This window comes from Quercus suber, unplaced genomic scaffold (genome assembly GCF_002906115.3).
Source record: "Quercus suber isolate HL8 unplaced genomic scaffold, Cork oak 2.0 scaffold_8, whole genome shotgun sequence".
Lineage (NCBI taxonomy): Eukaryota > Viridiplantae > Streptophyta > Magnoliopsida > Fagales > Fagaceae > Quercus > Quercus suber.
In genome coordinates this window covers 594454-605640 of record NW_027069474.1, presented here as the reverse complement: position 1 = coordinate 605640, position 11187 = coordinate 594454, and the positions used below count along the sequence as shown (strand labels likewise).

The window sequence follows — 11187 nt, the reverse complement described above, 5'->3', positions numbered from 1 at the left end:
TAACTCATACCTCTCCATTTCATGGGGCCTGAAAGTCTGATAGCCTCCGTCCATTTTACACCCAGCCCAAGGCCCATGCCGAGGATGAAGAATCGCCCAAGGACGTTGTATAGAGGCCTGAGCTGGTAGGACCCTGCCGAGGATGACCCTGCCCTCGGTGGACCGAGGACAACACCAAGTGGGGGAATAAACCCAGGACAGGTTGTCACCTCTACAATAAACGTGCTCACCTAATCCTTTGACCGCATTAATAGAGATGTTACTCCTGAATAGGGCAACCTTGGCCACTACGAATCACATGATTACTGATAATACAGCTGATGGGATGGACAGTCAGAAAGGAAGCACATGGATGATCAACAGGTGGAAGAAAGAGATGGTGAGAAGAGGGCTATATAAGGGGAACCAACAGAACAGTGAAGGGGGACCGGGAGGAGGATCCTCGAATCGACGCCGAGGAGAAACCTTGATGAGTAACCTTAGTGTGCCGGCCTTCAACAGGTGGAAATCCTGTTTTGGGCATTGTCCGTTTGTTAGGGCCTAATTCTTGAACCCACCATCTAAAAATGTATTGTTTGGGCTCATGGGATGAATTTCCTTTTGATTTATAAGGGCTTCTCCAAATTAAGTCCCTACAATTGGCGCCGTCTGTGGGGAGGACTAGGGCATTAGTAGGCGCAACGGCTAGCGACTTCCACCATTGGGGGCTTGCGCAAGGTACCCCGACTTCAAAAAAAAAAAAGTAACAACCAACAATAACGCTTTTGCACAAGATATGATTGTTGCAGGAAAGTAACAGATTCAGAGAATAGGAGAAGGAAACAAACATCACAACATTTTATTAATCGAAAAGTAAATATAAGATACAAACAAAGGCTCGAACAGGCGTGTTTTAAAGCTAATGCTACAAACAGAGGCCCAGACGGGCTTGGTTTAAAACTAACTTTAGGGAAGGGGGATGAGACAGGCTTGTTTTTAGGCTATCAACAACCCCCGGGCCGGTGCGATGGTGCCGGCGAGAAGAGATGAGCAGATGCATGGGCACCTAACGACCCCTCTCCATGACGTTCCCTTGATTCTTTCCCAGCCTAACGTTGGTTGGCCATTGGAGACGGCAACACCCGGGCACCGAACATGACGTAATCTTGCGAGCCTCCACCGATGGATAGGCCAGGCGCGAGTTGCTGCCAGTCTGAAGGGCAGGCATGGGCGCGCCTCGGAGAAGGGCGTTATGTACTTCAGGGACTTCCCCCCTGACCACCATGCACGACACCATCGAGATGACGCCCAAACTCTGCCGCACCAGAAGTCTGGCGCAGGCTACAGCCATAACGGCTCTCGGCTGAGGAAGGAGGCCCTTTGGCCTGTATGCCCTCACTCCCACCCAAGGCCGCCCCGTTTCTTCAAACTCTTGTCACAATCCTGGCAGGGTTGTTGAAGGGGCTCGGAGAGCTGGAGGGACATGCTTCCTATTTTGTTAGAGGATTCATGGAGTGTGGAAGGACGTTTCCCCACCCCCCCCCTAAAGAGCCTTATATAGAATATGGAGGTTAGTGGGAATTGATCCACACAAAATTCGAAAAAAGGGTTATCAGCGGCATTAATCTTAACCAAATTCCAAGGAGGCCGTAAACCGTTGGATCTGCATCAATCCACGAGGATATTGATGAGGGCGCGTCTTGCGCATCGAAACGTCAGGCGTGAAATGCGAGCAGTCAGGGGATGCCACGTAATTGAGGAAGGCGGAAGCTTGAACAGAAGGCGGGGTTACTACCACACGTAAAGTTAGAAGTCCAAACCACCCATACCCGGGACATCGTAGGGCCAAGGATCCGGCCCGAGGATGGCCCACTTCCAGTGAAGCACTGCGGACAAACTCCTTCGTCCCATACAGAAGTGTTAGACAGAACCAAGGCCTTGCATGGTCCTCGGACTCAAGCCTATGGGAAAACTAACCACTCAAATATACTTGGGTTCCAGACTGAACCAAGGTATTGCATGGTCCAATGACTCAAACCTATGGGGAAACTAGCTACTTACAGAAGAACAGAAGTGTTAGACAGAACCAAGGCCTTGCATGGTCCTCGGACTCAAGCCTATTGGAAAACTAACCACTCAAATATTCTTGGGTACTAGACTGAACCAAGGTATTGCATGGTTCAAGGACTCAAGCCTATGGGAAAACTAACCACTCAAATATACCTGGGTACTAGACTGAACCAAGGTATTGCATGGTCTAAGGACTCAAACCTATAGGGAAACTAGCTACTTACAGAAGAACAGAAGTGTTAGACAGAACCAAGGCCTTGCATGATCCTCGGACTCAAGCCTATGGGAAAACTAACCACTCAAATATACCTGGGTACTAGACTGAACCAAGGTATTGCATGGTCCAAGGACTCAAACCTATGGGGAAACTAGCTACTTATAGAAGAACAGAATTGTTAGACAGAACCAAGACCTTGCATGGTCCTTGGACTCAAGCCTATGGGAAAACTAACCACTCAAATATACCTAGGTACTAGACTGAACCAAGGTATTGCATGGTCCAAGGACTCAAACCTATGGGGAAACTAGCTACTTACAGAAGAACAGAAGTGTTAGACAGAATCAAGGCCTTGCATGGTCCTCAGACTCGAGCCTATGGGAAAACTAACCTCTCAAATATACCTGGGTAGTAGATTGAACCAAGGTATTGCACGGTCCAAGGACTCAAACCTATAGGGAAACTAGCTACTTACAGAAGAACAGAAGTGTTAGACAGAACCAAGGCCTTGCATGGTCCTCGGACTCAAGCCTATTGGAAAACTAACCACTCAACCATTCCTGGGTACTAGACTGAACCAAGGTATTTGTTAGGACATATATGTTTTCACTTGTTAAGAACATATGTCACTTATTCATGTAAATTAGCTAATCCTTTGACAAAACGCACTCTACTTGTAATTAGGTAGTTCTAGGTGTTTTTAATACTTCAAGAAACAAGGTTTCAAGGTCAAGTGTTGAAGTCATCAAATCTGTCTAAGAAAAAGCAAGCTGAAGTGCAATTTCATTAAAGCTCGACACCTGCTCGACAACTACCTCAACACCTTCTATCTGTCGAGATTTAAAAACTCAGATTTCCAATCTGATTTTCTTGGGATCCATGAATATGTTTTTGAGCCTTCTTTTCTTCTAACCCTAAACATATAAAAGGATTATTTTAAGAGCCGTCAAGTGTGACACAAGTTGCAAAATCATTGAGCAATCCCTGTTCAAGAAAATTGTGATCAAAAGAAGAAGTTCTTGACCTAGTTCATCTTCCTTCAAGAAGTTGCTGTGTATTTGCACCGTAGGGTTTTGTAACCAAGCATCTTCCTGCTATTCATCATAAAGGATGAACTGAAAAACTTTGCAGCCAACATTTCTTCCTAAGTTGGTGTTCTGAAATCGCGTACTGGGATCCGCGCATTGGTTAGTCACGTACTTGGGAGCCGTGCATCAAAGGTGAAAACTGTCACTACAGATCAAGTCCAATTGGGTATTGGGGTAAGGGTTCAACTATAGGTTGGTAAGGTACTTAGGATTCCTTTACTTGTAACCGCTTGATTTGATAATAGTGGAGGTTCGGGAGTGGTGACTTGAAAATCACCCGGTGGGGTTTTTGCCGCAAGGTTTTTCCCCATTCGTAAACAAATCACCGTGTTATTTAATTTCTGCTGCATATTTAGTTTTTGGTGAGTTGTTTGTGCTTCCACGCAATTGCATGATAAATTGATTAATTAAAAACTTGTCTAATTAATTAATTGGTTTTATCACAAGGGGTCATTCAGTTTGTGGCCTATCAGTATTGCATGGTCCAAGGACTCAAACCTATGGGGAAACTAGCTACTTACAGAAGAACAGAAGTGTTAGACAGAACCAAGGCCTCGCATGGTCCTCGGACTCAAGCTTATGGAAAAACTAACCACTCGAATATACCTGGGTACTAGACTGAACCAAGGTATTGCATGGTCTAAGGACTCAAACCTATGGGAAAACTAGCTACTTACAAAAGAACAAAAGTGTTAGACAGAACCAAGGCCTTGCATGGTCCTCGGACTCAAGCCTATGGGAAAACTAACCACTCAAATATACCTGGGTGTTAGACTGAACCAAGGTATTGCATGGTCCAAGGACTCAAACCTATGGGGAAACTAGCTACTTATAGAAGAACAGAAGTGTTAGACAGAACCAAGGCCTTGCATGGTCCTTGGATTCAAGCCTATAGGAAAACTAACCACTCAAATATACCTGGGTACTAGACTGAACCAAGGTATTGCATGGTCCAAGGACTCAAACCTATGGGGAAACTAGCTACTTACAGAAGAACAGAAGTGTTAGACAGAATCAAGGCCTTACATGGTCCTCGGACTCGAGCCTATGGGAAAACTAACCACTCAAATATACCTGGGTACTAGACTGAACCAAGGTATTGCATGGTCCAAGGACTTAAACCTATGGGGAAACTAGCTACTTACAGAAGAACAGAAGTGTTAGACAGAACCAAGGCCTTGCATGGTCCTCGGACTCAAGCCTATGGGAAAACTAACCATTCAAATATATCTGGGTACTAGACTAAACCAAGGTATTTCATGGTCCAAGGACTCAAACCTATAGGAAAACTAGCTATTTACAAAAGGACAAAAGTGTTAGACAGAACCAATGTCTTGCATGATCCTCGGACTTAAGCCTATAGGAAAACTAATCACTCAAATATACCTGGGTACTAGACTGAACAAAGGTATTGCATGGTCTAAGGACTCAAACCTATAGGGAAACTAGCTACTTACAGAAGAACAAAAGTGTTAGACAAAACTAAGACCTTGCATGGTCCTCAGACTCGAGCCTATGGGAAAACTAACCACTCAAATATACCTGGGTACTAGACTGAACCAAGGTATTGCATGGTCCAAGGGCTCAAACCTATGGGGAAACTAGCTACTTACAGAAGAACAAAAGTGTTAGACAGAACCAAAGCCTTGCATGGTCATCGGACTCAAGCCTATGGGAAAACTAACCACTCAAATATACCTGGGTACTAGACTGAACCAAGGTATTACATGGTCCAAGAACTCAAACCTATGGGGAAACTAGCTACTTACAGAAGAACAGAAGTATTAAACAGAGCCAAGACTTTGCATGGTCCTCAGACTCAAGCCTATGGGTAAACTAACTACTTCTAAAAGATTCTAAGTGTTAGACCAAACTAAGGCTTTGCATGGTCTAAGGACTCAAGCCTATGGGGAAACTAACTACTTAAAAAAAAAAAAAGATTCTGAGTTTTAGATAGAACCAAGGCTTTGTATGGTCCTCAGACTCAAGCCAATGGGGAAACTAACTACTTCTAAAAGATTCTAAGTGTTAGACAGAACCTAGACTTTGCATGGTCCTCGGACTCAAGCCTATGGGGAAACTAACTACTTCAAAAAAAAAATTATAAGTGTTAGACAGAACCAAGGTCTTGCATGGTCCTCGAACTCATGCCTATGGGGAAACTAACTACATCAAAAAGATTCTTAGTGTTAGACAGAACCAAAGTCTTGCATGGTCCTCGAACTCAAGCCTATGGGGAAACTGACTAGTTCAAAAGGATCCTAAGTGTTAGACAGAAGCAAGGCCTTGCATGGTCCTCGGACTCAAGCCTATGGGGAAACTGACTAGTTCAAAAGGATCCTAAGTGTTAGACAGAAGCAAGGCCTTGCATGATCCTCGGACTCAAGCTTGTAGGGAAACTAATTAGTTTAAAAATATCCTAAGTGTTAGATAGAACCAAGGCGTTGCATGGTCCTTGGACTTAAGCCTATGGGAAAACTAACTAGTTCAAAAAGATTCTAAGTGTTAGACAGAACCAAGGCCCTGCATGGTCCTCGGACTCAAGCCTATGGGGAAACTAACTACTTCAAAAAAAAAGATTCTAAGTGTTAGACAGAACCAAGGCCTTGCATGGTCCTCAAACTCAAGCCTTTGGAGAAACTAACTACTTAAAAAAAAAGATTCTAAGTGTTAGACAGAATCAAGGCCTTGCATGGTCCTCAGACTCAAGCCTATGGGGAAACTAACTACTTCAAAAAGATTTTAAGCATCAGATAAAACCGAGTTGTGGTATGGTCCAAGGACTCAAACCTAGGGAAAAGCTAGCTACTTGTAGAAGAACAAAAGCATCAGATAAAACCACGTTGTGGTATGGTCCTCAGATTCAAACTTAAGGGAGAGCTAATTGCCTCACGAGACTAAGTCCAGAACAGAACCAAGGTATTAAGCGAAACATTAAAGTATAACAAGTAAAAGGGAGTATCAATCAAAGAACTAAAAGTGAACTACTAAATATGTATTTCAAATAGAAAGTATGTAATTCTGTTACAATGTCGCCAAGGCAAAAAGCGGAATGAAATGAAAAAGAAAACAAATAAGAGTGTCCACGCCATCAGAACACGGTAGTCCAACGAGATTGCTTACTCCCCCAAATCGGCGGACAGCGTGCCTTGAAGAGCCTGTCGGACGACTTTAACTCACACCTTAGGACCCTGCCTCCGCGGGGCTACTTCAGAGGATCCTTCCCCGGCATGAGGGATCTGAGGGGCAACGAGTGTGGTTTAAGGATCAACAGGAGGCTTCACCACACCCTGGGGCACTTCTTGACCGTCGATTCCCGCCCCATCCAACGCTCTATAGAGCTCAGCTCCCTCGACAGGTTTGTCAGCTGAAGGTGTGCCCTCAGCAGTTTTAGTCTAACTTTCTCCTGCCGTCGGTAAAGCGGACTCCGCCTCCGAAGTAACGGGGATGACCTCTCAAATTGCAAGGGCGTAATACACTCTCTCCGCTCCCCTGAGGTTAGATGAGGCATCAACCCCTGCTTGGTTGAGGGCTTCATTCCAGGTCTGGGAGCAGAAGTGCCTACACTTCAGGAATTTGAGCCTTAAGGGTAGCTTCAGTTTTTGCCACCCCCTCAGTAAAGGCCTCTTCCTCTGCTTGTTCTACAAAACGCTCGGTGTCTATTCTCGCAAACATAGCTTCATCTTTGACCCTCACGGCCTCGTCCCTGGCGTACTCGGCAATACCTTTTGCGCTAACCGCCTCGGCCAACTTTTGCTTCAGGTCGACGATGTCCTCTTGAGCAGCCCGTAATTGGCCTTCAACGTCCTGCAAATGCTTTGTCTGGTCCTCGGCTTGTTTTGTAGCAGCAGCTAGGTCAGAGACCGCGCTATCTCTAGCCCTTGTCATCTCTTCCAAACTTTCAATCGCCTTCTTGAGATCTGCTTTAGATCTCTTAAGGGTACTCGCAGCCTTTAGGAACTTGTCGCGCTCCTTCTCCAGAACGTTACTCTGGACGTCGGCCTCCTCGTCCAACCTGAAAACAGCCTGGATAGCCTGCCAACCAAAACAAGTATGCCATTAAGGGGAAGGGAGGTGCTAGGCAATAAAATTCAAACAAAATAGACAAATACCAAAGGTCCTACCATGCCCAGGTATCTCTTAAGGTCATAGGCAACCTTTTGCCCCTCATGTTCCCAAGCTCAGCCATGTCGACGGGAAAGAGAAGGGACCTCTCAAGGGCATCGACTACACGAGCCCCTTCACCTCCTCGGAAATCCCGAAGAGTAGCGTCATCCATCAAAGGTTGCCCACGGAGCATGGCAGCGAGCAACCAGGCCTGGGGCTCAAACTGCTGAATGATTTCTTGTCCTTTACGCTGACCACTAAGCCTCAATTGTTTAGAAGGTCGGTGGGCTTCACCTTTCTCGGGAGAAGAATGGGATCGGCCCCCATCCACTGGGTCCTTGCCCTTGGAGGGCCTCTTTCTTTTTGGATTGGAGGACTCAGGCCAAGAATCCGAGATTTGAGGGATGGTGGACAACCTGGTCTGCGCAGGTGAAGGCTTAAGCAGAGGTAGAGGGGGTTTGGGCTGTGACTCCTTCGGCACACCTTTCCCAGACTTGCCCTCAAGCAGGTCAAGAAGGCTGGTTTGGGGCTGTCTCTTGGAACCCATCTCCATCTGAATACCAACCCTTGGGGGCTAAAAATCGGCTTTGGACAAATAGGGATCTCCCAAATCACCAGAGGGATCCTCAAACTGATTGGCTCAGTCAAATATACCAAATTCTTCTTCAGATGAGCTTAGTTCGACCACTTCTTCCCTCTTCTTCGAGCTCCCTTCTTCAGCCTGTGCTACTTGATGGGATGAGGAAGAACCTGCCAACAGGATGCCCTCCGAAATAGAAGTTCCTTCAGAAAATGAAAACCCATCCTCTACCACGGTGATTTGCCTAAGCCGAAGATCACGAGCCCTGATAACGTGCTTTGGGACCGAAAACGACTTCTGGGCCAGATTACATCTGAGGATTTTATAGGCAGCTCTAACCTGATTATCGATCTCGTTCAGAAAGAGCTCCTCCCTAAGAGCGGCTTCCAGGTCCTGCTTGTTGACCAAGTGAAAATGTCGCGCGAAAGCGTGCGGATCTGCAAAAAGAGGAACAAAACTCCTATAATCAATCAAACAAAGAAGATATATGACAAAGAAAAAAGAAATGAAGTTAGACCATCTCCTACTTCAAGTATCCTACCTGGCTCTCCCTCTACTGTTAGGCAGTGGAGACCGTCGTGTCACTCCCCTGACACAATGAGAAAATCTTGAGTCAACCCCTTACTAGAATCGGGGAGGCACTAGATAAGCCGAACCCTATTGTCCTTTGTCTTCATATAGTATGACTTACCCTTCAGGTGCTGAAGATTGTAGCACCAGTTCATATCATGGTGGGTTAACCTCAACCCCATCTTCTTATTCAGGACATCTACGCACCCTAGTATCCTAAACATATTAACGGCGCACTAGGTAGGAGCTAGCCAAAAATGCCTAAGGTAACCGCTCATCACTGGCCCCATAGTGATTCTCATGCCTCCCTCTACGAAGGCTACTATGGGAATCACAACTTCGCCCTCGTTCCTTTTAGTGTACCACTCTCTTTCCTCGTAATACCTCAAGCCGACATTATGGGGTATCCCATAATCAGCAATGAATTTCTCTATCATCTCTTCAGACCCAACTAACTTCTTAAATTTACCCATCCCTAGTAACGACTCAAAGACTCGAAAGAGAGAGAACAAAAGAGAAAAAGGAATTAGAGAGAAGTTTGTGCTATGGAGAAAAGGAGACTTACAGAAATGGGGAGATTCTCCTCGGACAGACTGTTTATGCTAAAAAGGGGTACTGGTCAGTGTGGAGATTGGACCAGATTCAGAGTATGCATGCTGAAGTTCTTGAATGTGCAAATAAGGAGACCAAGCGGTTCAAATGAGTATTTATATTCCCAATTAAAATTAACCAGGCAAAACTTCCCGCCCATAAAGGCAGGAAATCCCCATCGATTGATTGCCATCACACCGTTGGACGTGGGGAACATGGAGCCACAGAAAATTTAATGTAAACACACGCCAAATATCGAGGCACCAGAAACGTCCACTGGGCAGGCGAAAAGACTCCAATACTGACGTCGACCGATGTTGGGCGAATCATGAAAAAGGCCCAGGGATATCAAAACCCTCCTCCCCGTCCGAGGATATGGGCAACAGGATTTTGAGAGGCTATTGTGGGGCCTGAAAGTCTGATAGCCTCGGCTTATTTTACACCCGGCCCAAGGCCCATGCCGAGGATGAAGAATCGCCTGAGGACGTTGTATAGAGGCCTGAGCTACTAGGACCCCGCCGAGGATGACCCTGTCCTCGGTGGACTGAGGACAACACCAAGTGGGGGAACAAACTCAGGACAGGTTGTCACCTCCATAATAAATGTACTCACCTAATCCTCTGACCACACTAATGGAGATGTGACTCCTGAACAGGGTAACCTTGGCCACTACGAATCATATGATTACTGATAACACAGCTGATGGGATGGACAGTTAGAAGGGAAGCGCATGGATGATCAACAGGTGGAAGAAAGAGATGGTAAAAAGAAGGCTATATAAGGGGAACTAACAGAAGAGTGAAGGGGGGCCGGGAGGAGGATCCTCGGATCGACGCCGAGGAGAAACCTTGATGAGTAACCTTAGTGTGCCGGCCTTTAACGGGTGGAAGTCCTGTTTTGGGCATTGTCCGTTTGTTAGGGCCTAGTTCTTGAACCTAGCCTCTAAAAATGTATTGTTTGGGCTTATGGGATGAATTTCCTTTTGATTTATAAGGGCTTCTCCAAATTGAGTCCCTACACATACCATTGAGAGGTTGATAGTCCAAACACTTACCACACCCTTTCAGAGTGTCAAGTGAGGTTTTGGGGCTGTTGGGAAGTATTGGAAGAAGTTAGGCTTTGGTGGATGCAATCAGGTGTATTGCGGGATCCAGAGAGTTAGACAAAACACGGTTCCGAGAAGTCTTGTTAGAGTAGGAGCTTGAAGGGTTTAGGTGCATTGGGTAAATTAGGCTTGGAGGGTTTCTTGCTAACCTATGTATCCTAACTGATTGTCTAGTGGATCGATTACCGCTTGGAGGGCGGCGAAGAGGTTTTTTGCCGAATTCTTTAGTTTCTCTTCGATAACACATCGGCGTATTATGTTGTGTTTGCTTTCTTTTTCCCTACTCTTTTACCTTTCATTTTACTGCTGTGTTATTATGATTATGGGTTAGAGTAGTTTGTTTGTTTATCCGCTCGCATTTACTCTATTCCGCACTTAGTATTAAGTTAGAGTAAAATCAATCGAGCCGTAATTTAATTTAGGGGTCTAAACAGCTCTTATGTTTTAACACATTTTCAAGCTTTCATAGTAGATATGCCAAAATAGCAAAAAAGAATGTTTTGCGAGAAGGTCTTACCGGCAAAATACTCGCGAAAACTAATTGTTATGACTCTTCGCCTTCCAGTCATATGCTTTACACGTGGCTCACTTTGCAGGAAGGCTTCTTGCGAAACTTCTTGCAAAATCTACTGTCTTCAATAGGCGCTTGAGTCTTCACACTCTCTCTCACACACAACCCATACAATAAAATCCCACATAAAATACAGAGTACATATAATTGAACAAAAATACAATCAAATTTGGTACGGAATAAAAGCCAACACAAAATAGTTGTAAACAACAACTCTACAAAAGTTGTGACCAAAATCTTCCCAATAAGGCATCTTCAAATTTTGCACTTTTGTTTCACTTTGGCATGTTGCATATTTGGTGTTGAACC

The 11187-nt window shown here is 45.3% G+C and overlaps 1 protein-coding gene across 1 annotated transcript in view; it reads left to right on the top strand.

Annotated features, from left to right (window-relative positions):
- Positions 1 to 9180: 9180 nt before the first annotated feature.
- The window catches only part of LOC112036569 (peroxidase 1), a 30766-nt gene continuing 28759 nt past the window's right edge, over positions 9181 to 11187 (top strand). The window contains exons 1-2 of the mRNA XM_065776004.1: positions 9181 to 9258; positions 9918 to 9963. Of these exons, the coding sequence (XP_065632076.1) occupies positions 9181 to 9258; positions 9918 to 9963 (124 nt within the window). The remainder of the gene's footprint in view (positions 9259 to 9917; positions 9964 to 11187) is intronic.